Source organism: Armigeres subalbatus, chromosome 2, assembly GCF_024139115.2.
Source record: "Armigeres subalbatus isolate Guangzhou_Male chromosome 2, GZ_Asu_2, whole genome shotgun sequence".
Taxonomy (NCBI): domain Eukaryota; kingdom Metazoa; phylum Arthropoda; class Insecta; order Diptera; family Culicidae; genus Armigeres; species Armigeres subalbatus.
Window position 1 is genome coordinate 194,660,412 of NC_085140.1, and position 25,562 is coordinate 194,685,973.

General features: G+C 43.1%; 1 protein-coding gene across 1 annotated transcript in view; it reads right to left on the bottom strand.

Moving 5' to 3' along the window:
• Positions 1-12,732: 12,732 nt before the first annotated feature.
• Positions 12,733-25,562, bottom strand: part of LOC134215691 (uncharacterized) — a 350,826-nt gene continuing 337,996 nt past the window's right edge. The window contains exons 7-8 of the mRNA XM_062694820.1: positions 25,410-25,515; positions 12,733-13,971 (exon numbers count right to left, since the gene is read on the bottom strand). Coding sequence (XP_062550804.1) covers positions 12,928-13,971; positions 25,410-25,515 — 1,150 coding nt within the window. The 3' untranslated portion in view covers positions 12,733-12,927. The remainder of the gene's footprint in view (positions 13,972-25,409; positions 25,516-25,562) is intronic.

Here is a 25,562-nt window from a genome sequence, read left to right on the forward strand (position 1 = left end):
ATTATTATGAATATCGCTAGTCAAGTTGAAACCCGGAATGGGGGACTATCGAAGTTGGATTTTTCTCGCAATCCGTAATGGAACGTACACACGGTCAAGCAGTTTGACCAACATTGACTCCAGCTCTCGTTTATTCAAACATCCATCAAATTTCACCAACAGCGACACGAACAATCAATTTATTCGACCAACAATATCACACACGATTGACCGAAGCGCCAACTTGAGCACCAACTATCAACAAATATATGGGGGTTTGTGCAACTTCACTACAAATGCTCAAACATGTTCGGCGAACCTTGACTCCACCCCCGACAACTCAAACCAAAATGAAACCGTTTTAATTTTTTCCAACCGAGCCGCCAACTGTCAAATTGTTGTTCGAACAACTTCACACACGTTCAAACAAAGCAGCAACCGAAGCGTTTTCGTGGGGGCGGAGTCAATGTTCGTCGAACTGCTTGACTGGTGTGTCCGTTGCATAATAAACCTAACTAATTAGGCCCTAATTAGACTAGCGCGCCACTAGCGAAGTTGGGTTTTTCCTGTTTTCAATTTAATTGAATATATTATGAACAATTGTCACATCTTCCAAGCTACCCGAACTACCAACGGCATGAAACCACTTTCATTAAAAAATAACAATAGTTGGTCAGGAAATCTATACATTCGCTTAATGGACAAATGGAAAGGGGCAGCCCGGTGGCATCCCTATCTAACACAATAAGTTTGTTATGCAGCCAACATTGCACGACCGTATCCCACTGATAGTTCTGTATCCTTATGAAAATCAAATGTGATGTTTGTAAACAATACACATACTATCATGAATTTTATACTGAGATGTTGGCTACAAAAACATGGCGTCGTGCCACCGACCTGGCCTTTTCACGTTTACGTGACGTTTAAAATCAGCTGATTTTATCGTCAATTGACAGTTCTTCTATGAAAGTGACAGCTTCGGGTTAGCGCGGTCTGTTGTCTGTTGTAAACAAGTTCAGTCTCGGAAGTGTCACATGAAAAGGCCTATAACGGATTTTTGGCCGACATTGATCAATGAATAGCAGGCCATGAGTCAGCCTTTCTCTTCATCGACCAATCAACGAGAATGGACGCCACTCAGCACGTGCGACCAGGCCACCAGCTTGCTCGGCGGAATCGGGCTCCACAGGGCCATGGGTTAAAAATGAATGTAGGACACTTCATCCGGATCATGTGTCAATCTCTGAGTTTGCGATGTATACTATCTGGATATTGACCATGTTGTCTAGACCAGCGATTCTCAACCTGGGGTACATGTACCCCTGGAGGTACCTTCGATGGTCTCTAGGGGTACCTAGTCCTTTATTCAGTCTATTTTATTACCTACTCCTTTATTCAGTCTATTTTAATCATTTGACTACCAGATAGAACGGAATCGTTTTGTTTTATTAAGGAAATTTGTCGTCCTGAATGAAGAGCATAATCCTAGGGCTTGAGTTTTGGAGAGATTCTACAATCGCTGTTCAAAAGCCTATGGTCAATATCTATTACACCTTTTTGCAAAAGGTCCATCAATTGATATAAGTATTTAAAATATATTTTCCAACATATTAAGTATGTTTCTTCTTCTTATTGGCATTACATCCCCATACTGGGACAGAGCCACCTCGCAACTTCATTAACACTCCTCCGACCGTGCCTCCCAAACAGTCGGAACGCTATTTTCAAATCGCTATATCTCAGCCGTTAATGAACCGATTCGAACAATTTAGGGACTCACAAATTTTCCCGTCCATCAAGATTTGTCTGAGATGTTGAGACCTCCGATCGGACCAAAAATGACCTCTGTGGACCTCCAAACGTCGGAGCAAGTCGTGATTTTCATACAAATTGCGTGGTTGGTGCTCACCAGCTTGATGTTCATGCTAATATTAGTAAGATATTTCGAAATCTGTGAGATTTAGAAAGTTGCTGTCTTCTACAAATTTGTTCAGGAGGCCAAAACCATACTGTCGCTGATTATATTATTTCGGAACTCGTCCGCTTGGCGGCGCTAGTGTATATATGAATTCCCTTTGAGTCAAATATTTCGGAATCCGTAAGATTTAGAAAGCTGTCGTCTTCTACAATTTTGTTCAGGAGGCAAAAACCATACTGTCGCAGATCATATTATCTCGGAACTCGTCCGCTTGGCGGCGCTAGTGTATATGAGAAAGATCGCTGGGTCAAATATTTCGAAATCTGTAAGATTTAGAAAGCTGCCGTCTTTTACAATCTTGTTCATTAGTGTAAAACCATACTGTCGAAGATCATATTATCTCGGAACTCGTCCGCTTGGTGGCACTAGTGTATATGGGAATGCTCGTTGAGTCAAATATTTCGGAATCCGTAAGATTTAGAAAGCTGTCGTCTTCTACAATTTTGTTCAGGAGGCCAAAACCATACTGTCGCAGATCATATTATCTCGGAACCCGTCCGCTAGGCGGCGCTAGTGTATATGGGAATACTCGTTGGGTCAAATATTTCGGAATCCGAAAGATTTAGAAAGCTTCCGTCTTCTACAATTTTGTTCAGGAGGCCAAAACCATACCGTCGCAGATCATATTATTTCGGAACTCGTCCGCTTGGCGGCGCTAGTGTATATGAGATAGCTCGTTGGATCATATATTTCGGAATCTGTAAGATTTAGAGAGCTGCCGTCTTCTACAATTTTGTTCAGGAGGCCAAAACCATTCTGTCGCAGATAATATTATTTCGGAACTCGTCCGCTTGGCGGCGCTAGTGTATATGAGAAAGCTTGTTGGGTCAAATATTTCGGATTCTGTAAGATTTAGAAAGCTGCCGTCTTCTACAATCTTGTTCTGAAGTGTAAAACCATACTGTCGCAGATCATATTATCTCGGAACCCGTCCGCTAGGCGGCGCTAGTGTATATGGGAATACTCGTTGGGTCAAATATTTCGGAATACGAAAGAATTAGAAAGCTGGCGTCTTCTACAATTTTGTTCAGGAGGCAAAAACCATACTGTCGCACAGGTTGTCCTACGCTCAGGGAAAAAAATCTGCTCTTTGGTTTTACTCCATCTGAACGATTTTATAGTCATAACTGAGTAAGTTTAACTAATAGAGAGATATTTGAATTTTCTAAATGTTATAGCAAACTGTCAAAAACTTCACACCAGGAATTCCTCCGGAAGTTCCCCGAGGAGTTCCTTCGGAAGTTCCCTCAGGAATTCCTCCAAAAGTTCCTTCAGGAATTCCTCCAGAAGTTCCTTCAGAAATTCCTTCGGAAGTTAATCCAGGAATTACTCCAGAAGTTCCTTCCGAATTTCTCCGGAAGTTCCTCCAGGAATTTCTCCGGAAGTTCCTCCAGGAAATCCTCCGTAAGTTCCTCCAGGAATTCCTCCGCAAGTTCCTCCAGGAATTCCTTCGGAAGTTCCTCCAGGAATTCCTCCGGAAGTTCCTCCAGGAATTCCTCCGGAAATTCCTCCAGGAACTCCTCCGTAAGTTCCTTCAGAAATTCTTCCGGAAGTCCCTCCAGGAATTCCTCCGGAAGTTCCTCCAGGAATTCCTCCGGAAGTTCCTTCAGAAATTCCTCCGGAAGTTCCTTCAGAAATTCCTGCGGAAGTTCCTCCAGGAACACCTTCGGAAGTTCCTCCAGGAATTCCTCCAAAAGTTCCTTCAGGAATTCCTCCGGAAGTTCCTCTAGGAATTCCTCCGGAAGTTCCCCCAGGAATTCCTCCGGAAGTTCCCCCAAGAATTCCTCTGGAAGTTCCTCCGTTAATTCCTCCAGGAATTCCTCCGTTAGTTCCTCCAGGAATTTCTCCGGAAGTTCCTCCAGGAATTCCTCCGGAAGTTCCTCCAGGAATTCCTCCGGAAGTTTCTCCAGGAATTCCTCCGGAAGTTTCTCCAGAAATTCCTCCGGAAGTTCCTCCAGGAAATCCTCCGGAAGTTCCTCCAGGAATTCCTCCGGAAGTTCCTCCAGGAATTCCTCCGGAAGTTCCTCCAGGAATTCCTCCGGAAATTCCTCTAGGAATTCCTCCGGAAGTTCCTCTAGGAATTCCTCCGGAAGTTCCTCCCGGAATTCCTCCCGAAGTTCACCCAGGAATTCCTCCGAGGAGTTTCTCCAGGAATTCCTCCGGAAGTTCCTCCAGGGATTCCTCCAGGAATTCCTCCAGGGATTCCTCCAGGAATTCCTCCGGAAGTTCCCCCAGGAATTCCTCCGGAAGTTCCCCCAGGAATTCCTCCGGAAGTTCCCCCAGGAATTCCTCCGGAAGTTCCCCCGGGAATTCCTCCGGAAGTTTCCCCAGGAATTCCTCCGGAAGTTCCTCCAGGAATTCCTCCGAAAGTTCCCCAGGAATTCCTCCGGAAGTTCCCCCAGGAATTCCTCCGGAATTTCCCCCAGGAATTCCTCCGGAATTTCCCCCAGGAATTCCACCGGAAGTTCCCCCAGGAATTCCTCCGGAAGTTCCCCCGGAAGTTCCTCCAGGAATTCCTCCGGAAGTTCCTCCAGGATTTCTTCCGGAAGTTCCTCCGGGAATTTCTCCGGAAGTTCCTCCGGGAATTTCTCCGGAAGTACCTCCGTCCTTCATCCAGTAATTCCTCCAAAAGTTCACCCAGGAATTCCTCTAGAAGTTCATCCAGAAATTCCCCTGGAAGTATTGTGGCGCGGCAGCTACAGGTCTAGTCCAGTTTTGACCTCCTGAACAAATTGAGCAAATTTCAACTTTCTAAGTCTCACGGATCCCAAAATATCAAACCCAATGAGTATTCCCATATACACTAGCTCCGTGTAGCGATGCTGGAGCTTGGACCGATGCAGCTGCCGCTGCCAGTCGCTTGTGCGGCTGTAGCGGTGGGAGTATTGGAATCACACGACGGGGAGCCGGGATGGCTGGAAAGTTCACCTGGTTGATTACAGGAACACGGTTGTTCTTCGGAATGGTCCTGGTGGAAGCCTTCTTCCGGATTTCCAGGAACTCGGCTCGCTTTGGGCATCCCTTTGTGGTGGCCCGATGTTTATCGCCACAGTTGGCGCACTTGGGATCGGCCATCTTCATTTTGTCGCACTCGCACTGCCAGTCGGATGGGGTTCGCCACACTTGTTGCAGCGCGGCTTCATGCGGCAGTTCCTGGTGCCGTGCCCGAAATTGAAGCAGTTTGTGCATTGCGTCCCAGTCAACGACGGTGTAATTTATAACGCCAACCAGCTTCAGGTCCTGGATCATGTAAAGCTGGTAGCGATATCTCCTCGCCTTGTTGTGATGACCGATCTTGTGCAAGGCTACTGGCTTCAGTCCGCAACTTTCAAGCTCTGCTTGGAGCTCTTTTTCCTTCATGTCGTGGAACCCTCGCAGCAAAGCCTTGAGTGGTTTCGTTCCGGGGTGGTCATAAGTGTAGTACTTATAATTGTGGACCTCGAGGAACTCCAAGACGGATTGATGATGGTCCTTGTTTGCCGACATCACTATCACGCCTGCGCCCTCGATGCAGAGCCGAAAATTACATTTCAGCCTCATAGCGATCAGCTGTCGAATTTTATGGCGCCAATCCGGTGGATCGCCCTTCACAAACACGGGCGGGCACTTCTCCTTCCGCTCCGGTTACACCTGTGGCAGCTGCGATTGTTGCTTCTTCCTCTTTTTTGGCGGATTGTCGGCGTCATCAAACGGCAACGGCGAGAACACGTTGCTCAGCAAAAGCTGCTTAGGGCTACCCGCGCCTTAAAGAGGGCTTACCCGCGCCTCCAAGAGCAGTGCGCTTAGGTTTTTTTTCCAGCAACCGAATCGGCCACCGAGTCGCCCATGACGGGTCCGGGAGAAAATAACGCCAACGCAACGAAGCGAAAACGTAAACAGCGAACGAACGAGAAAAAACACTTGGAAAAAATGCGCGAGCAAAAAACACGTTCGTACGTGCTGCTGTCTCAAACTGGAATCGATTGGATCCCTTTGTTCTTTGTATCCCAGCGCCTTCTGGTGAAAATGTCATACGAAACATTGTTTCGTGTAACATGCTCGCAAGGTGGTGGTAGAGGAATTGAACGATCGATTTTTTAGGAAAATGTTCAAGCTGTTACGTCTGTTTGTCTGTGGTTTTAGCCTCCTGAACAAAATTGTAGAAGACGCCAGCTTTCTAAATCTTTCGGATTTCAAAATATTTGACCCAACGAGTATTCCCATATACACTAGCGCTGCCAAGCGAACGAGTTCCGAAACAATATGATCTGCGAGGGTATGGTTTTGGCCTCCTAAACAAAATAGTAGAGGACGGCAGCTTTCTAAATCTTACGGATTCCAAAATAGTTGACCAGACGAGTATTCCCATGTACACTAGCGCCGCCAAGCGGACGAGTTCCTCAACAATATGATCTGCGACAATATGGGTTTGGCTTCCTGAACAAAATTGTAGAAGACGACAACTTTCTAAATCTTTCGGATTCCGAAAAATTTGACCCAACGAGCTTTCTCATATACACTATTGCCGCCTGGCGGACGAGTTCCGCCTCCTGAACAAAATTGTAGAAGACGCCAGCTTTCTAAATCTTTCGTATTCCGAAATATTTAACCCAACGAGTATTCCCATATACACTTGCGCCGCCAAACGGATGAGTCCGAAATAATATGATCTGCTACTGTATGGTTGTGGCCTCCTGAACTTAATTCTAAAAGACGGCAGCTTTCTAAATCTTACGGATTCCGAAATATTTGACCCAACGGGCATTCCCATATACACTAGCGCCGCTAAGCGGACGAGATCCGAAATAATATGATCTTTGACAGTATGGTTTTACACTCCCGAACAAAATTGTAGAAGACGTCAGCTTTCTAATTCTTTCGTATTCCGAAATATTTGACCCAACGAGTATTCCCATATACACTAGCGCCGCCAAAACGGACGAGTTCTTAAATAATATGATCTTTGACAGTATGGTTTTACACTCCTGAACAAGATTGTAGAAGACGGCAGCTTTCTAAATCTTACGGATTCCGAAATATTTGAATCAACGGGCATTCCCATATACACTAGCGCCGCCAAGCGGACGAGTTCCGAAATAATATGATTCTTGACAGTATGGTTTCACACTCCTAAACAAAATTGTAGAAGACGTCAGCTTCCTAAATCTTTCGTATTCCGAAATATTTGACCCAGCGATCTTTCTCATATACAGTAGCGCCGCCAAGCGGACGAGTTCCGAAATAATATGATCTGCGACAGTATGGTTTTACACTCCTGAACAAGATTGTAGAAGACGGCAGCTTCTCAAATCCTACAGACTTCGAAATATTTGACCCAACGGGCATTCCCATATACACTAGCGCCGCCTAGCGGACGGGTTCCGAGATAATATGATCTGCGACAGTATGGTTTTACACTTCAAAACAAGATTGTAGAAGACGGCAGCTTTCCAAAACTTACAGGTTCCGAAATATTTGACCCAGCGATCTTTCTCATATACACTAGCGCCGCCAAGCGGACCAGCTCCGAAATAATATGATCTTCGACAGTATGGTTTTGGCCTCCTGAACAAAATTGTAGAAGACGACAGCTTTCTAAATCTTACGGATTCCGAAATATTTGACTCAACGAGCATTCCCATAGACACTAGTGCCACCAAGCGGACGAGTTCCGAGATAATATGATCTTCGACAGTATGGTTTTACACTAATGAACAAGATTGTAAAAGACGGCAGCTTTCTAAATCTTACAGATTTCTAAATATTTGACCCAGCGATCTTTCTCATATACACTAGCGCCGCCAAGCGGACGAGTTCCGAAATAATTTGATCTGCGACAGTATGGTTTTTGCCTCCTGAACAAAATTGTAGAAGACGACAGCTTTCAAAATTTAACGGATTCCGAAATATTTGACTCAAGGGAATTCATATATACACTAGCGCCGCCAAGCGGACGAGTTCCGAGATAATATGATCTTCGACAGTATGGTTTTACACTCCTGAACAAGATTATAAAAGACGACAGCTTTCTAAATCTTACGGATTCTGAAATATTTGACTCAAAGTGAATTCATATATACACTAGCGCCGCCAAGCGGACGAGTTCCGAAATAATATAATCAGCGACAGTATGGTTTTGGCCTCCTGAACAAATTTGTAGAAGACAGCAACTTTCTAAATCTCACGGATTTCGAAATATCTTACTAATATTAGCATGAACATCAAGCTGGTGAGCACCAACCACGAAATTTGTATGAAAATCACGACTTGCTCCGACGTTTGGAGGTCCACAGAGGTCATTTTTGGTCCGATCGGAGGTCTCAACATCTCAGACAAATCTTGATGGACGGGAAAATTTGTGAGTCCCTAAATTGTTCAAATCGGTTCACTGACGGCTGAGATATAGCGATTATAAAATAGTGTCTTTCGAGGCATGGTCGTTCGTGTAAGTAAAACCTATCACGGTCGGAGGAGTGTTAAGCACTCCACAGTTATTAACTGCGAGGCTTCTACGCCAGGTTACCATTTTTGCATTCGTATATAATGAGGCTGACTCGATGACACTTTTATGCCCAGGGAAGCCGAGACAATTTCCAATCCGAAAATTGCCTAGACCGGCACCGGGAATCGAACCCAGCCACCCTCGGCATGGTCTTGCTTTGCAGTCGCGCGTTTTACCGCACGACTAAAGAGGGCCCCAAGCATGTTAAGCATGTTTACTAAATCATAATTTCTATTCTGTAGTTGGCAAAAACTAGTTCTTGTCAGTAGAGTTTGAAACAGATTCTATAACATGCATCACGTCCTTGGCCAGAAATAATTAGGAGAACTGTTCCGTTTTCCGTTTCACCTCATCGCGAAACAAAAAAAAAACGGCACCAATTTTGTCGCTGCTTTTTTAATAACAAGCGTGCTGACTGCTGAAAAGTCACATCAATAAGAAACAAATCATATACCTTTTCATTGCTTTGTTTTTCGTGGGCTGAAAATTGGAGTTATGAGATGAAGTCCAGGAGCAGTAACCCTAGCTACGGGACTTCTTGTGACAAACCGGGCATTGATTTTAACATACTATTAGAGAGGAATGCAGTGTGAGTTTTCTTCAAAATTGAAACATCGTCACATGGCCACATAGATGACCCATTTCAAAAAGTCCATAGTGGCCCAAAAGTTTCTCAGAGGATGCATACTAATTACGAATTCAAATAGGCACATCAGTTTGTGAAGGCAAAACAATAAGCAATCTATGTACAGGAATAAGACAAAAAGGTTGATAATCCGATTTTGACAAAGCTCTACTATTTGAACGCAGAAATTCTTCTTGTCCGAATATGGGTATCCAAGTTCGTACCTTTGCGAGAGGCTGGTTACAGAAACATGTTCGAGAACGGATTTTCGACCTCTAGCTACCATTAGCCGGAAAATTAGTTATAGATTTTTGGTAAATCAAAAATTACTATGAAGGTTCACGTCACAAACAATGATAATAAAAAAGAGCATTTCAACATACGCTCGAAAAACCCGGAAAATGTTCGTAAATCGATTATTTGGGTAAAGGATAGAAAACTAGAAGATTTTCTACGTCTGATGGTTTCGGTTTTATCAAATTCAAATTATCTATCTCAACTTTTTTACGCAACCCCTGTACATACTTGACTTCTCTAGGCAAAATTACTAGCCTAAACCGGGTCTAGTCTCGAAACCAGTCAACTTCAGCATGATCTGCTTTGTAGCAATGTATAATTTTGCTGAGCTTTGGGCTACAGGGCTTTATATGCACATCACAGCATTATAATCTCTGTTACTCCATTTAAATTCAAAGATCCTCAATTCTCAAAAGTTCTATCAAAAACTTCTATCACATTTCTGAGAACAGGGAATCAAATTTCCTATTAGCTGACTCCTAGTAATATCATTTTATATCCTTTAATATCCTAGTAATATCATTTAATATTCAATCAAAATTGCAATGTTTTTTTTCAGAATCCCATATTTTAAAAATATTCTAAAATATTCAAAACTTGAGCTAATAAAAAGGTCATAGTTTCAATATCCTTCTAGAATTTATTTGTTTTTATCTTTTCGACATTACATTATTAGTTGCGATGTTTCAAAGCCAAGTTATTATTTTTGAATTGCTGAAATTAATAAAAAAAAAAAAAAGACCGGACCGGGAATCGAACCCAGCCTCATTAACTGGTATTGCATCAGAAGACTAAAAGTTTCGGGAGTTATTTTATTTCCAACATCTCCATTTTTTAATCCTTTCATTGGCAGTGTCTAAAATCTCGTTTTGTATTCGTAACGCATTCGTGTCATAATTAAACCTAAACAGTAAACAGTTAACTCAATTTAATATGACAATTATTAGCATTAGCAAAGTTTAAAATAGGGAAGTAGAATTGCGTAAATTCTTCGGAAGCCCAACATTATTTTTGAAAATTCAATCGGTTCGATAGAAGCTACATGAGATTCGAATACGATATTATTACTTTTACATGCCTCTAGATAAATTTAAAAAAAAAAACTAGGAGGTACCTCAAGCTATGCAAATGTCTGAGGGGGTACCAGTGAAGGAAAAGGTTGAGAACCGCTGGTCTAGACGGTCGATGAGCATCGAAAGGTCCCAGATTTGCGTTACTGAACATCTCCGGGTTTAAGGAAAACAACCAAAGTTGGCCCGTCTTAATCATGTGCATGTCCATAGATTTTTGGAAATCACCGATTTTTTCTCCAATCATTATTGTCCATCCACTCCCCTTTCTATCGTAGTCGCAGTCTTTTATTATTATCTTACTCTTTTCCTCAGCATCGCCATTACCTTAGTGTCTTGAATTCCTTTTTTTCTACTGTATTATTTTACTCCTTAACCGTGACGAGCTCGGTGATCTAGTAGCTACCGCCTCTGCCTTATAAGCAGGAGGTCGTGGGTTCAATTCCAGGTTCATCCCTTTCCTACTTTGTATTTCTATCATAGTTCTTTCTGTGTTTCACGTTCTACCAACACGATTCCTACTGTTATAACCTTCCACACTAACAATTCCAAAACCTCCCGTGGCACCTATGAGAGGTCGTAGAGTTCTCTGCATCTTTCTTAAGTAGGTGTTCGAATAACCATTCTTCTCCTTCCCCAGCATTCGCAAGGACGTGTCCAAGACAGATCTGGACTATTGGAGAGTGCATTGCTTCCATATAAGAGATAGTGATTAGTCCCAAATCAATATCGGTGGTAACGGATGAAAGTGATGTTACAATAATCCAGGCTTGTACCACCTACCAATTTGTGCGAATTGCTCAATGCTAATGCTAATGTATTATTTTACTCCCTAACTGCCGTAATTTGCAGAAGTGACGCGACGTAGCACCAAACTACAACTTACCTGTTTGCCATTTTTCTGTTAAAAATTATAATAAAAACTAATTAACGCGAACATCACCAACATGGCATTAACGTCACTTTGCCAGATTGCAGCAGCTTACCTTTCAGTGTTTCACAGTTGAGATTGCTTCGCCTAACACGTGCACTGAATAAATATTTAGTTCATTATTTTCAGCATTTAAATACCATTAGGCAGTTTAAATCTCACAGAGTCACGTTTCACCGTTTTTCTTGTACCATTGCTACTTTGGCCAGTTCAATGACTTAAAGATAGTCTTTAAGAAAAAAATGTGGAATCGACATTTGAAGAGAGACCAGCTCAAATCTAGTAGATTTTTTTAAAACACTTCCTTTTACATTTGGAACAAGACTAAAAGAACTTTTGTGTTGAAATCCACAAAATAAAGAAACAGACGATAAGTAAGCTTTAGAGAAGAAGTCATTTATGGTACAGGGGTTAAGTATTTTTTTAGTATCACACAAGGTATCACAGCTATTTTTTATGCGACTGATGTTTGTTGAACTTCGTTTCGCCCAAAATGAATTGAGATGATAAAGTATTCAGAGGGGGGCAAATGTAAACGCAGGGCAAACGTCAAGATTGCATTTTTTTCCACATGCCAAATTTGGTTCCATTTGCTTGATTAATTCATTTGTATGTGAGCCCCCCCTCTAGAGCGGGGAGGGATCTCGATCCATCATAGAAATATTTCTTGTCATCAAAAACCTCCACATGCCACATTTGGTTCCAATCGCTTGATTAATTATCGAGTTATGTGGAAATGTTTGTGTTTCATTTGTATGGGAAACCCCCTTCCAGAGAGGGAAGAGGTCTTGAACCATCTTAAGAACCTTTCCCGGCCCGAAAAACCCCTGTATATAAAATTTCCCGCCGATCGGTTTAGAAGTTTCCAAGACAGACAGAAATTCATTTTCATGTAAATAGATGTATAGATGAGACCGGTTTTTTTTTAGTAATGTGCTTTCTTAATTTTTGGCCGAAAATGTTAATTTCAGGAGGCACCACAAGGAAACATGAGCTTAAAAAAAATTGAACCCAATGTGTTTCTTATGGAAGAAATCAAAATATTTCTAGCTTTTCCAGAAAGTATATCAAAAGGCTATGCATCCACTCGGATTGAAAATTTGATGCCACTCTCCGATTAAAACTTTCATAAAATTCCAATAGGATTGTTATCCACAACCACAGAAACCCAATTTTGAGAAAGTGCAAAAATCTGGTCATTTCAATCAGTTTTTCGGCTAATTTTAATTTTAATTTCAATTAGTTTGATCATTCCATCTAGCTCTTTAGTAGAATGGGTGTATATAATATATAATTAGTATACCAATATTCATTAATGTAAACTCATGCTATAAGCGACAAAATTGTCAGTAAATTGCCAATCTTTTCCAGAACATCCATAAATCATTCATCAAGTTACCAAAAAAATGCTTCCAATCATATCACCACCAGAGCTTCCCAAAAACGTATTCCAAGGAAAACGATATCATAGTATCACGTATTAGAGGAGCCGAACTTCCAAATCTGAAGTCACATACAAATATTCGGCACCCACGTCCGCGTGCTCGTGGTAAAGCTCGTCGCTCAGCCACGTGATGCACACAATGGCGAGAGTGTGGGACTTGTAGCGTTCTCGTGCTCTAACCATGAGTTCAGATCAAGATTGGCAAAAACAGAGAAATCGTCGTTCGGCCACAGACAACATCCGGTGACGACCGACGAGGGGGGCGTTTGGGTGTTGATAAGGAAATCGATTGATGTTGGATCCAATACCTCGGGGAACACGGCAAAGTCTACGGACGCCGGCGACAACTGAGGGAAATCGTCAATTGTCATTAATAATTTCATTAGCTGATCGTCGAGCGTGCGCTCCATTCTCGTAGATTGCGCTAAAGCATTCTTCTGCAAAAGGGGTTCAACCAGTCCACATGAAGGTGACAATTCAACCGTTGGAATAGTTGCGGTTTCATCGAGCTCAGACCGGATTCGTGCTACCGGTGGCAGCAGAATTGGCATGGCTAATGGACTGGAGTCAGCAAAACTGATAATCTCGACAAATACCGTTGAGTTTGCTACCGTTTTCCGCAGACAATAGTCCGCTTGGCCGGATGATACGTTGATGTGGAAGCATTGTTCTGAGCTCAACCTGCGAAACGCTGTCAGAAACTGTCGCCTCTCACGACAGCTGTGAAGTCGTACATTTTTTGATATTTTGAAATTAACACCCCTTGGGAGTATACTTTTCTGTTTGTGCAGCTTAGGTGCTACAATTACGGAAGGAGCAGCTTCACTTGGCACTGCTTGGGTGGTTGGCGGCGGCAGTTGCATCGCTGACAGTTGATGGTCCTCGTCTGCTTTTGGTGTGGGTGGTGGAGTGTTGAATATGGTATCCATTAGTAAATTTTCATGGGGATCACTAGCAGTGCTTATGTCTGGCAAAAATGATGCGTTGTTTCCGGGGTATGGTAGCGTTGAACATTTCATTTCCGTATCAGTATAACCAATTATTCGATTCAATTCTTCGTCCTCACTATCCAAAACGAGGACTGAGCTTGGCTCCGGTTTAATTAATTTCACGTCATCATCATTTGAATCGACGTCGTCTTCGATGATGAGCGTTGATGGAATCTGAGAAAGAGAATGGAAGAAATGTGAATTTGAAAGACAACAGAATATTTTAAAAGTTTGATAGTTCATGTTCAACGTCGTTTTAGCTGATTATGTATCCAGTGGATATTACGTTATCATAGCTGCAATTTATCATATAAAAAATAAAGGGAATGAGCCTATATGAACCCCTAATTTTGTGGGTTTCAGCAGTTATTGTGAGCTGAATTTTTTTCATTTTTCATTTTGAGCTCATTTAGTTTTCATTTTCATTTTGCAGCGTTTGGTGGGGCAATAAGAGCGCAAGTCAATCCAAGGCCGATAATAGAGAGGATAATGGCAGAAGAGTCCTTGCAGACCACTTGAACGCCATGGGGTAGGATAAGGATGGGGTAAAGTGAGGTTCGGATTTGGAATCGACTCGACACTAATGCAAAATGTAATTGAATGCAAACTAGTCAATGATCAAAGGTTAAAAATTCAAAAATTCTAGTACAACCTTTGTTCTAGTTTTTTAAAAGCAATGTTTAAAATGCAATGTCTTCTTATTTTGCATTGAAAGCAGCTGATGTGGTTTGACAAGTCATATAGTCATATAGTCGAATTATAAGTTTTTTAGTATGTTGGCTTTATGTGACCACATTGAAAATATAAAAAAAAAATGCGTATTAATGTTCTATTTTATAACTTTGCAGAATGATAATTAATTAACTTTGTTTGTTCTGGGCGTAGGGTATGCGTTCGTCAAATCACTTTGTTTACTTCAGTCATTGTTTAATGTTCTTTAGCTGTGTCGACACTACAAACTCAATGTAAGATATATCATGTAAAAATGTAAACTTTTAAAGAATTTAGTCTGTTCTATTATATTTTTTTGTCAAGGTTTCCTATAACTGTTCAAACAAGTAGCTTTATCGTTGATTAATTACGGTGATTATCTATTATGATCTAATCAAGGTCAGCTATAGGATTCACTTTTCGGTGGCAAATAAAAGCTTAATCACGCCTATTGCCTATCTATTTGAAAAAATTATCGAGAATGCACTACCATTCAAGGCTCCAAGACACGATGTTCATTGGATCACATGCACATAGGCGTTAAATCAGTACAATGCCAATGCCAGATATGTGACGCGGCAGTTAACAAAAATAGTCAACATGTGATACCACCACGATAGGATATGTCTTTCGTTGCCATATCTGTGTTAATGGCGTAAGCCCACACATCGCGGCAAGATCACATATCTGAGGGGAGGGAGTTATTCAGCTCACATTATAGCAAAAAAAAGTATAAAAATATAACCTTTACCGCAAAATAAAAGATAGCACATACTATATATAATAGGACACTGCACGGAAACATCCCTTTCTCTTTCGTTCCTCATAAATTTTGACGTTTACTGGCCTTGTTGTTTTCTAATTGCTTTGCAGCGAGAAAGGGACAAAGCAGTCCGTGCAGTGCCCTATAGCCCTGTTTGTCTGTCCGGTGACTAGCCAACCAGACGAAGCACCCGGGGAAATTCTCACATAAAATAAAATATTTGACACTTCAATTTTTTTTTACTATTAGATACAAAAAACAAAACCAGTTATAACCTTAAACAACCAGACACGGCATTTGATGAAAAAATCACAGACAACAGACGTTGAAAATTTTGATTGAAAACAAAACACTTGCCACGGGCGCTAGTGCGTCCACAAATAAACTAGTTTATAATAATAAGAAAGTATAGAATAAGAAAGATAGAAAAAGGAAGAAATAAGTTACAAGGGCCAATTTTAAAATGCATGATACATGCAAAAAATGTGAAAAAACAAGACCCAATGTACCGTTTTGAAATCTCGAAAGCTTTTTTATATTTTGTTTGATATTTGAAAGGTATGAGGTCCAAGCAGCACAATTTGTTTCACTACTGAACATTTCACTGTGTTGCAACTATTCGGAAAGAAACAATCTTTGCGTATGTGCCATCAAATATAACTCTCTTGGAATCTAAAAAGTGCAAGAGGTGCAGCCTACAGAAACATCCTTCGATTGCAGTAAAATTTCAATAATGTTGCAAAATACTACAGCGGAAAAAAAAAAATAAAATAAAAATATAAAACTGGATTCTTTTTTTTTTTTTTTTTTTGTGTCTTTATTAAGGAGACTTTCAGCCCGAGGCTGGCTCGTCTCCGAAAACTGGATTCGATTTATGGATCTTGTGATTGATAGTCCTTCACTCTACCACAGCACCATTCAACACTTCGAAGGGACTGCATGTTGATTCACAATAAAAACCATACGATTATGAAGTTTTGTACTCGAGTTTCGTGTTACTTGATTGCACCATCACAGGGAAAAAATGTGAGTTGTCAAAACGTTGAACGATGCTAAATTAAACATGAAGACACATTCAACTTGTCTGCAACTTAATTTAATCAAACAATTAAATTTTGAAAGACGCATTGAAGCTACATGGCAAAAAATATGCAACTTGATGATTTTGTTTCGTGTTTGCAACATGTCAATGTCAAACACGTACTGCATTGCAATTTTAATGAAACATTGATCACAGTTCGAACGTTTTTGACATCTTGATGTAACTTTTTCGTGCTTTGATGTTTTTCCAATGCCTTTAATGAAACTGAATAGAATCAAGGTGTTTTTAGGAAGATGTTGCGTGTGCTACTTGGGTAATTTAAAGTATAATTTTGTTAGCCCCAATATATGTATTCTTCTATCTTGGGTTAAACAGAACGTCCTAATTTCATTTCATTTAATGTAAATGCACGAGTGCCGTAAATGCATCAGCCGCCTTTGATAACATGCGAATGTTTTTCATGGCTTTTTTTATTAATTCATTTTTATTTTCAGTTTTCTGTTTTTACATTTAACTAGTTTACAAGTGCAAGTGCTCGGCTACGGCTCTCACCTTTGGTTTTTTTTTTCATTTTTTAAGAGTATTACATATATTAATTTGGAATGTTTAGCTAGTATAACAAGATAGCCTTAGAGGGGCATCGATAATTTAATTTGAGGGCGTTAGAAGCAGAGGGTTGTAAGTGACATTTTGGTCAAATTTGAGTTAATTATAGCAAAAAAAATATGTATAAGGAGATGATAAGTGAGAGACTTGCTCTTTTTCTTTAGGATTCAATTTCACAACCAAATTTTTTGTCACTTACATCCCTTTGCGTTTGACCCCCCTTATTTGACAACCTATCTACTATTTACCTTAATAATTGCAAATTGATAGCCCAGATTGGAAAGAGCGACCTAATCACTAGCTGGTCCGAATGCAAGCAACGGACTTTAAGGCTCGATGCCCACGTAGCGTCTTTTCAACTCTGCGTGCACACGGAGTTAAAAAGACGCAGGTGTGTATCGGAAAAAAGCGTTAATGCAGCTTCACCGCGCCGATGCACATCTGCGTTATTTTAACGCTGTGTGCACGCTGCGTTGAAAAGACGCTACGTGGGTATCGGGCTTAAACTTTTCTTTTTCATCCGCAGGAATTTGTTTTGAACCCGTAGTAGTTTTAGATGGTGGGATTTGACGCAGCTCTCCCAGACCGGCATGCTGTATTCGATCACAGGAAGGATGATTTGCTTGTAGACAGCAAGCTTATTTTTTAGGGACAATGACGACCGACGGTTGATCAAAGGGTACAGTAGTTTCAACAAAACGTTACACTTCGTCACCGTCTTGTCAACCTGTTGGCGGAAAATAAGCTTGCTATCGACGGTCAAGCCAAGGTAGTCGCCTCATTTGCCCATTCCACAGTCGTGCCATTGAGGATGATTTTATAGCCTCCAGGCGGAACAAGTTTAGGGGATTTAGAGCGGGGGAAAATGATGACCTGGGTCTTCGCCGCATTGATACAGATCTTTCAGCTGGTGAGGTCCTCTGTCAGGGTATCCAGGCCTCGTTGGAGTTTTGCCACAAGCGCTCTGATCACTCTACCGTTGTAGATGATGGAGATGTCATCTGCGAATAGAGACACAATGCCGCCTTCTGGAGGTTTTGGCATGTCGGAGCTGAACAGGTTAAACAACAGGGGCCCGAGTATATTGCCCTGGGGGACGCCTGCGATGATGTCGTGCGCATTGGAACTCGCTCCGCCTGCCTGAATTGCCTTGCCGACAGGTAGTTGATGATGATTTTCACCAGGTAGCTGGGAAGATTGTAGCGTTGTAGTTTGAATACCAGGCCATTCGCTAGCTGAGATCTCCAACACCTCGGAGAAGTCGTTGGGGATTAGAAGGTGTTTAGCATGCTCGTTAACGGCTGCTTCGTGTGGACTGACGATGTTCTGTACAATATAGTGCGAGTTGACAAAGTGACGTCCGGTGACCTTCTTTGCACGAATAATCAAGCGATCCCTAGAGCCATTGTTGTCTAATGGGATCAAAGGTGGAATGGGCCGAGGTTTGGATTTTAGAATTTTAGTCAATTTCCGGAACGGCTTAGGAAGAGCACGGATCTTATTGAAGAAATCACTATTCCTATGGTCCACCATTCGGACCTGGATGATTTTTGTCAAGTGATTGCAAGGTGTCTTAAGCGCAGGCAACCCAATACGTTGAAACTGCCCGCGAGTGACATTTCGCAGACGGCTCAAATATTTGGTGAGTGTATCAATGGTTAGGATGTTGCTTGCCTGACGAGCTGTTGGCACATGCTGCTTTGGGGCTACCGAAATCGCCTGTTGGATGAAGCACAGCTGTAAGTCGATGTCCTCCGAAGTTTTGAGAGGCGCCTCGTAGTTGATGTTCCCAGTTCCCAGTTTGCTCGGTGGTAATTTCTCCGGCACTGCTGATGTTGATTGACCAAGGAGCCCACTTTCACCATTGAGCTCCTGGCTCCTGGTAGGCTCCTGTGATCGTGCATATTCGTGATGAACAGCCCAGTGGGGGAATCTGAACACATAATCGTGTAGTGGCCTTCCTCCATATTGTTGCTTCAGATGGTGCCGTTTCATTTGCCGCGACTGTTGCCCCAGGCTTATCGGCATTGATGTACTGACCTTGCCTTCAAGTTAGCTTGATGATGTCTCTCCGCAGTGCGGGGCCAATGAATCATCACCGACAGAAGTAGTAACTTCGACACCGATGGCCTCGATGACACTCAGCTGGAAGCTTGGCAGCAGCTGACAGTTGATATTGTATCGAAGTGCTATGGCCGCATCACCTCCCCTGGTCGGCCAATCGAGTCGAACGATGCAAAAGTCCGGAATGTTGACGTTCACTTAGGGTTTTAGGTGCGTTTCGATAATGAACGATTTGCTCTTGAACGAGCAAACGTTCCAGTTGACCAGGGCCACCTGGGACATTTTCGTTCTCCGGCTGCCGACGGAATCCAGGAGGATGGAGGATGGAGCCGGTAGTGCTGGAGCTTGAATCGACGCAGCTGCTGCTGCCAGTCGTTTGTGCGGTTGCAACGGTGGAAGGATTGGAATCACTCGTCGGGGAGTGCAGAAACATTGATCGGCAGGGTCCTGGTGGAAGTCTTCTAACGGTTTTTCAGAAACTCGGCTCGCTTTGGGCAGACCTTTGCGGTGGCACGATGTTTGTCGCCACAGTTGGCGCACTTGGGATCGGCACCCTCCATCTTGTCGCACTCGTCGGTTGGATGGGGTTTGCCTCACTTGTTGCAGCGCGGCTTCATGCGGCAGCTGGACCGAGCCGTGCCCGAAATTTAAGCAGTTGATGCACTGCGTGATATCGCGGTGCACTGGCCGATGTCGCTCCCAGTCAACGACGGTGTAATTTAAAACGCCTACCAGTTTCAGGTCCTTCCAGGTGGTGGAGCTGTGCTTCAGATGGTTCAGGTAAAGCTGGTCGCGATATCACCTTGTCCTGTCGTGACGAGCGATCTTGTGAACGGCTACCGGCTTCAGGCCGCAACTTTCGAGCTCAGCTTGAAGGTCCTCCTTCTCCATGTCATGGAGTCCTCGCAGCAAAGCCTTAAGCGGCATCGTGCCGGGTTGATCATAAGTGTAGTACTCAGACTTGTGGACATCGAGAAACTCCACGACGGATGGTGATGGTGCTTGTTTGCCGGCATCACTTTCAGGCCCTCGCCGCAGAGTCAAAATGTACATTTCAGCCCTTAAGCGATTAACTGGTGAATCTTCGGGCGTAAATCTGGCGAATCGCCCTTCACAACACAGGCGGGCACTTCTCCTTTTGCTCTGGTTGCACCTGCGGCAATTGCGATTGCTGCTTCTTTTTGGCGGATTGCCGGCATCGTCGACTGGCAACGACGCACATACGTTGCTCTGCAAAAGCTGTTTGAAGGGGTTACCTGCTCCTCCAAGTACAGTGCGCTTCGGCACCTTTCCAGCGACCGAGTCGGCCACCGTACGTTCGTACGTGCAGCTGTTACAAAAATGTTTTTTATGGCAATCAATGAATTTCAAAGTACGCAACCCAACTCCTAATAAATGAGCCGAAACTATAAAAAAGTTTATTTAATTATCGTAGGGGGGCTGGGGGTAATATGGACATTCTAAGGAATCGCGTCATTTTCACAAGGAAAACGTCGTAATATTGGGGACCTGAACCACTTACGTGCATCTTAAATAGAAGCTCTACGATGGCTTGAAGTCCATTTAGTGGAAAACAATTGGATTTTGTTTTTTTTTATACAATTATTTATTTATCATCAGACTAAGGCCGTAGTGGCCTGTGCTGCACATAAAAGACTTCTCCATTCAGCTCGGTCCATGGCTGCACTTCGCCAACCACGCAGTCTGCGGAGGGTCCGCAAGTCGTCCTCCACCTGATCGATCCACCTTGCCCGCTGTGCACCTCGCCTTCTTGTTCCCGTCGGATCGTTGTCGAGAACCATTTTCACCGGATTACTGTCCGACATTCTGGTTACGTGCCCGGCCCACCGCAGTCTTCCGATTTTCGCGGTGTGAACGATGGATGGTTCTCCCAACAGCTGATGCAACTCGTGGTTCATTCGCCTCCTCCACGTACCGTCCGCCATCTGCACCCCACCATAGATGGTACGCAACACTTTCCTTTCGAAAACTCCCAGTGCGCGTTGGTCCTCCACGAGCATCGTCTAGGTCTCGTGTCCGTAGAGAACTACCGGTCTTATAAGCGTTTTGTAGATAGTCAGTTTGGTACGGCGGCGAACTCTATTCGATCGGAGCGTCTTGCGGAGTCAAAGTACGTACGATTTCCTGCCACAATGCCGAATTTCGCTGCTGGTATCGTTATCGGAGGTCACCAGTGAGCCCAAGTACACGAATTCTACAACCACTTCGATTTCGTCACCACCGATAGAAACTCGTGGTGGGTGGCTCACATTGATCTCTCTTGAGCCTCTTCCTATCATGTACTTCGTCTTCGACGTGTTGATGACGAGAATGTTTACCCGTTTAGCTTCGCTTTTCAGTCTGATGTAGGCTTCCTCCATCCTCTCAAAGTTTCGTGCCATGATATCAATGTCGTCGGCGAAACCAAATAACTGGACGGACTTCGAGAAAATCGTACCACTCGTGTCAATCCCTGCTCTTCGCATTACTCCTCCAAAGCGATGTTGAATAGCAGACACGAAAGACCATCACCTTGCCGTAACCCTCTGCTGCGGGTTTCGAAGGGACTCGAGAATGCCCTGAAACTCGAACTACGCACATCACCCGATCCATCGTCGCCTTGATCAACCGTATCAGTTTATCCGGAAATCCGTTTTCGTGCATTAGCTGCCATAGCTGGTCCCGATCGATTGTATCATATGCGGCTTTGAAGTCGATAAATAGATGATGTGTGGGCACGTTGTATTCGCGGCATTTCTGCAATACCTGACGTATGGCGAACACCTGGTCTGTGGTAGAGCGTTCACCCATAAATCCCGCCTGGTACTGCCCCACGAACTCTCTTGCAATTGGTGTTAGTCGACGGCATAAAATTTGGGAGAGTACCTTGTAGGCGGCGTTCAGCAATGTGATTGCGCGGTAGTTGCTACAATCCAGCTTATCGCCCTTTTTGTAGATGGGACACACGACACCTTCCATCCACTCCTGCGGCAGAACCTCATCCTCCCAAACCTTGGTAATCACCCAGTGCAGCGTTCTAGCCAGTGCTTCACCACCGTGTTTAAACAGCTCTCCTGGTAGTTGGTCAACTCCAGGGGATTTGTTGTTTTTCAGCCGGCCGATCTCCTCCTGGATTTCCTGGAGATTCGGAGCCGGAAGTCGCATGTCCTGCGCGCGTGCTCCTAGGTTCATTACCATACCGCCACCGTTGTCTGCCATATCGCCATTCAGGTGCTCTTCGTAGTGCTGCCGCCACCTTTGGATCACCTCACGCTCGTTCGTAAGAAGGTTCCCGTTTATGTCCTTACACATATCGGGCTGTGGCACGTGGCCCTTACGTGAACGGTTCAACTTCTCATAGAACTTTCGTGCGTTATTAGCGCGGTACAGTTCCTCCGTCTCTTCACGGTCTCGATTTTCCTGCTGGCGCTTTTCCTCCGGAAAATCTAGTTTTGTCTGTTCCGCGCCCGTTTGTATAGTGCCTCGTTCGCCCTCGTGCGGTGTTGCAGCAATCTCGCCCATGCTGCATTCTTCTCCTCAACTAACTGCTCACATTCGCCGTCATACCAGTCGTTTCTCTGATCCGGAGCCACCGTGCCTAGTGCAGCGGTTGCGGTGCTTCCAATGGCGGATCGAATATCTCTCCAGCCATCTTCAAGAGATGCTGCGCCTAGCTGCTCTTCCGTTGGGAGTGCCGCTTCCAGCTGCTGCGCGTAGTCTTGGGCTAGTCTACCGTCTTGTAGCCGCCCAATGTTAAGCCGCGGCGGACGACTCCGACGCGTGTTGATCACCGTCGAGAGTTTTGAGCGCAGACATACTGCAACGAGGTAGTGGTCGGATTCAATATTCGCACTGCGGTAAGTGCGTACGTTCGTGATGTCGGAGAAGAATTTACCGTCGATTAGAACGTGGTCGATTTGATTTTCCGTAACTTGATTAGGTGATTTCCATGTGGCCTTGTGGATATTCTTACGGGGGAAGAAAGTGCTTCGGACTACCATTCCGCGGGAGGCTGCAAAGTTTATGCATCGTTGGCCGTTGTCGTTCGATACGGTATGCAGACTATCCGGTCCATTGACCGGTCTATACATTTCCTCCCTTCCTACCTGAGCGTTCATGTCACCGATGACGATTTTGACATACAATTTTTTTTTTATACAAATAAATATTTAAAAAATGTCACACCATAACGTGTCCGTTTTACCCCACCATGATCCAATTTCTGGAAAAATTATCAAAAAAACGTATTTTAAGATTAAACATCAATTCAACCCATACACAATCTTTGGATAGACTAAGTTTGAGAGCCTCGAGGATCATGCGAATTAATTCTGCCGATTTCTGTTTTAATAGCTTAACCAGAGTGTAAAATAATCGAAAATTTTTGGTGTGGTCAATTTTTCTTCATTTGTCAGATCACTTCCGACACATTCATAGTCGGCTCTGGACAGTCAATATTCAGTTGAATATTAGTCATTCAATATGTATGCACATTTTATAAATTGATAAATTATCTGAAATCTGAATACGTTTCAAATGAGTAAAGTGATTTATCACACAGGACTGAATCCGATTTTTATTCGCGAGGCACTTTCAACGGTAAACATCAACATAAACAATGCTAATTATGTTTTTTCTGCACATAGTAAACACACTCAGTGACAGTCGAATGAATGAGTTCGTAGAGTAGTCGTCTGACTATGTCATTCTATGTTTTGAATATTCATGCGATGTTTGTCATCAAGATGAATATTTTAAGCTCTGAGCTTAAGGCTGCCTCACACCTCGGGAAAATTTTCCGCCGGATTTTGGTCCCCGTGCATTTTAAATGGGGCCGGGATTTTGATTTTCCGTGCCCAAATCCCGAGAACATCGCATATGCAAAAATGCATGGGGAAAAAATCCGCGGACCAAATTCCCGAGGTGTGAGGCTACCTTTAACCCTTGAAGGCGCAAGGCGATTTTTTTTTTAAATATCCGGAAATATTTTTAACGTAAATAACCATTGAAATCATTACCATTAAACGTATTTTCGGTTTGTTGTTTTAAAACAACATTGCTCTTTTAAGGGTTAAATACTGCACAAACAAAATTACATCACCATGGCATTTCATTAATTAAATCTTTAATAAACAGAAAAGTTTTCATTATTTGAATGTAGTAAAACATGTTACACTCATTATTTGAAACAAGCAATAAGATCCACTTGATGCAGTGCTAAATTTGTAACGATTTAGCTCAAACGGGAGCCCTGTCCGTTTTTTCCCACCCTGTCTATTTTACCCCCACCTCCCCTATAATGTTCTTGGGATTTGATCTTTAACATATCAACTACCTTCGATTCAATTCCCAAGCAGCACACTTGCCATAAATGAGTTACTGTGACCTATATACGACCAAATCTAGGCATATATGAGTTCCTTCAACCAAATCCGCCTAAATTGTGCTACTCGGGTTCTGAGTTCAATCGGGCATATCGAACCAATTTCTAGAACGAAAGAGGTGCGGAGGTGTATTTTCCTAAGCATTTGGACAGAAACCCCCATGCAAACTCTAAGGTGGGTTGCGTTGGAATCCAATTTCAAAACTACATAGCGCTTTTGGGGTCACATAACTCCAAAAGTAAACGACAGGCAAAAGATAACAGCAGTTTTTCACCTTTGCTTACTTGCAGCATACACGGAAAAATGGTTTTCAGATGTGCTAATCCCCAAAAAATTGACATTTGTGCGAGAAAAACACGAGGTGATGGCCCGCACAGCCATTTTTGGACTCTGTCGTAATTCACCTTAAATCATTTGTACATAGTACCAGCTTATGCATCAAGCTATTGAGCTGAAAATTTCAGAGATTGATTTTCTCACCCAACCGGCCAATATGATATTGCCATCAATGAGTCAGATATACAGACTATACATACTCGCAAAGTTGATAGATAGGGAATTTTTATTGACACATGTACAGGAAATATTTTAATAAGCTTAAAAATGTCAATAATTCATCATTCATTGCGGTATGAAATAATGACAGTGGTACAACTAAAGCAATTTCTGACAAACCATCAGTCTACTTCATCAGTTAAGTAGCCTATTATGTCGCTAATTAATCAACAGCACCGCATATCCCGTGGCAGTCCAGTACATTGCAGTACCGAAACCCTACTTAATTCATTACGATAATGGTTGTTAACGGCGAGGAATTTTATTGAAATCCATTTGCACCTCTTAAAATGAGTAAACCATCAAAGGGATTTCCATTGCATGGGCAGCGATAAAACGCCAAATCATTCGATTTAGTGGCTTGTCTATCAGATGAGCTATGCAGTTTCCTCCGCGATGCAGTTACCCGGCTGCATTTCCGGTTTTCTGAAGTTCTTGCGCTCGACTGAGCCCCAATACGGTGTTCATTTTATATATACCTACTTACCGGTTGTGCTTTCTCCCGATTGGTTCGCCCGTCGCGGCAAATGGCCAAGAATTGCAAGCACATTTCCTGAACGTTATCCAGCACGTGCTTCGAGTTCAGCAATGCCCTGTGAGTGGAGACGAAAAAAAGGAAACGGTTGAAGTGAAGAATCGA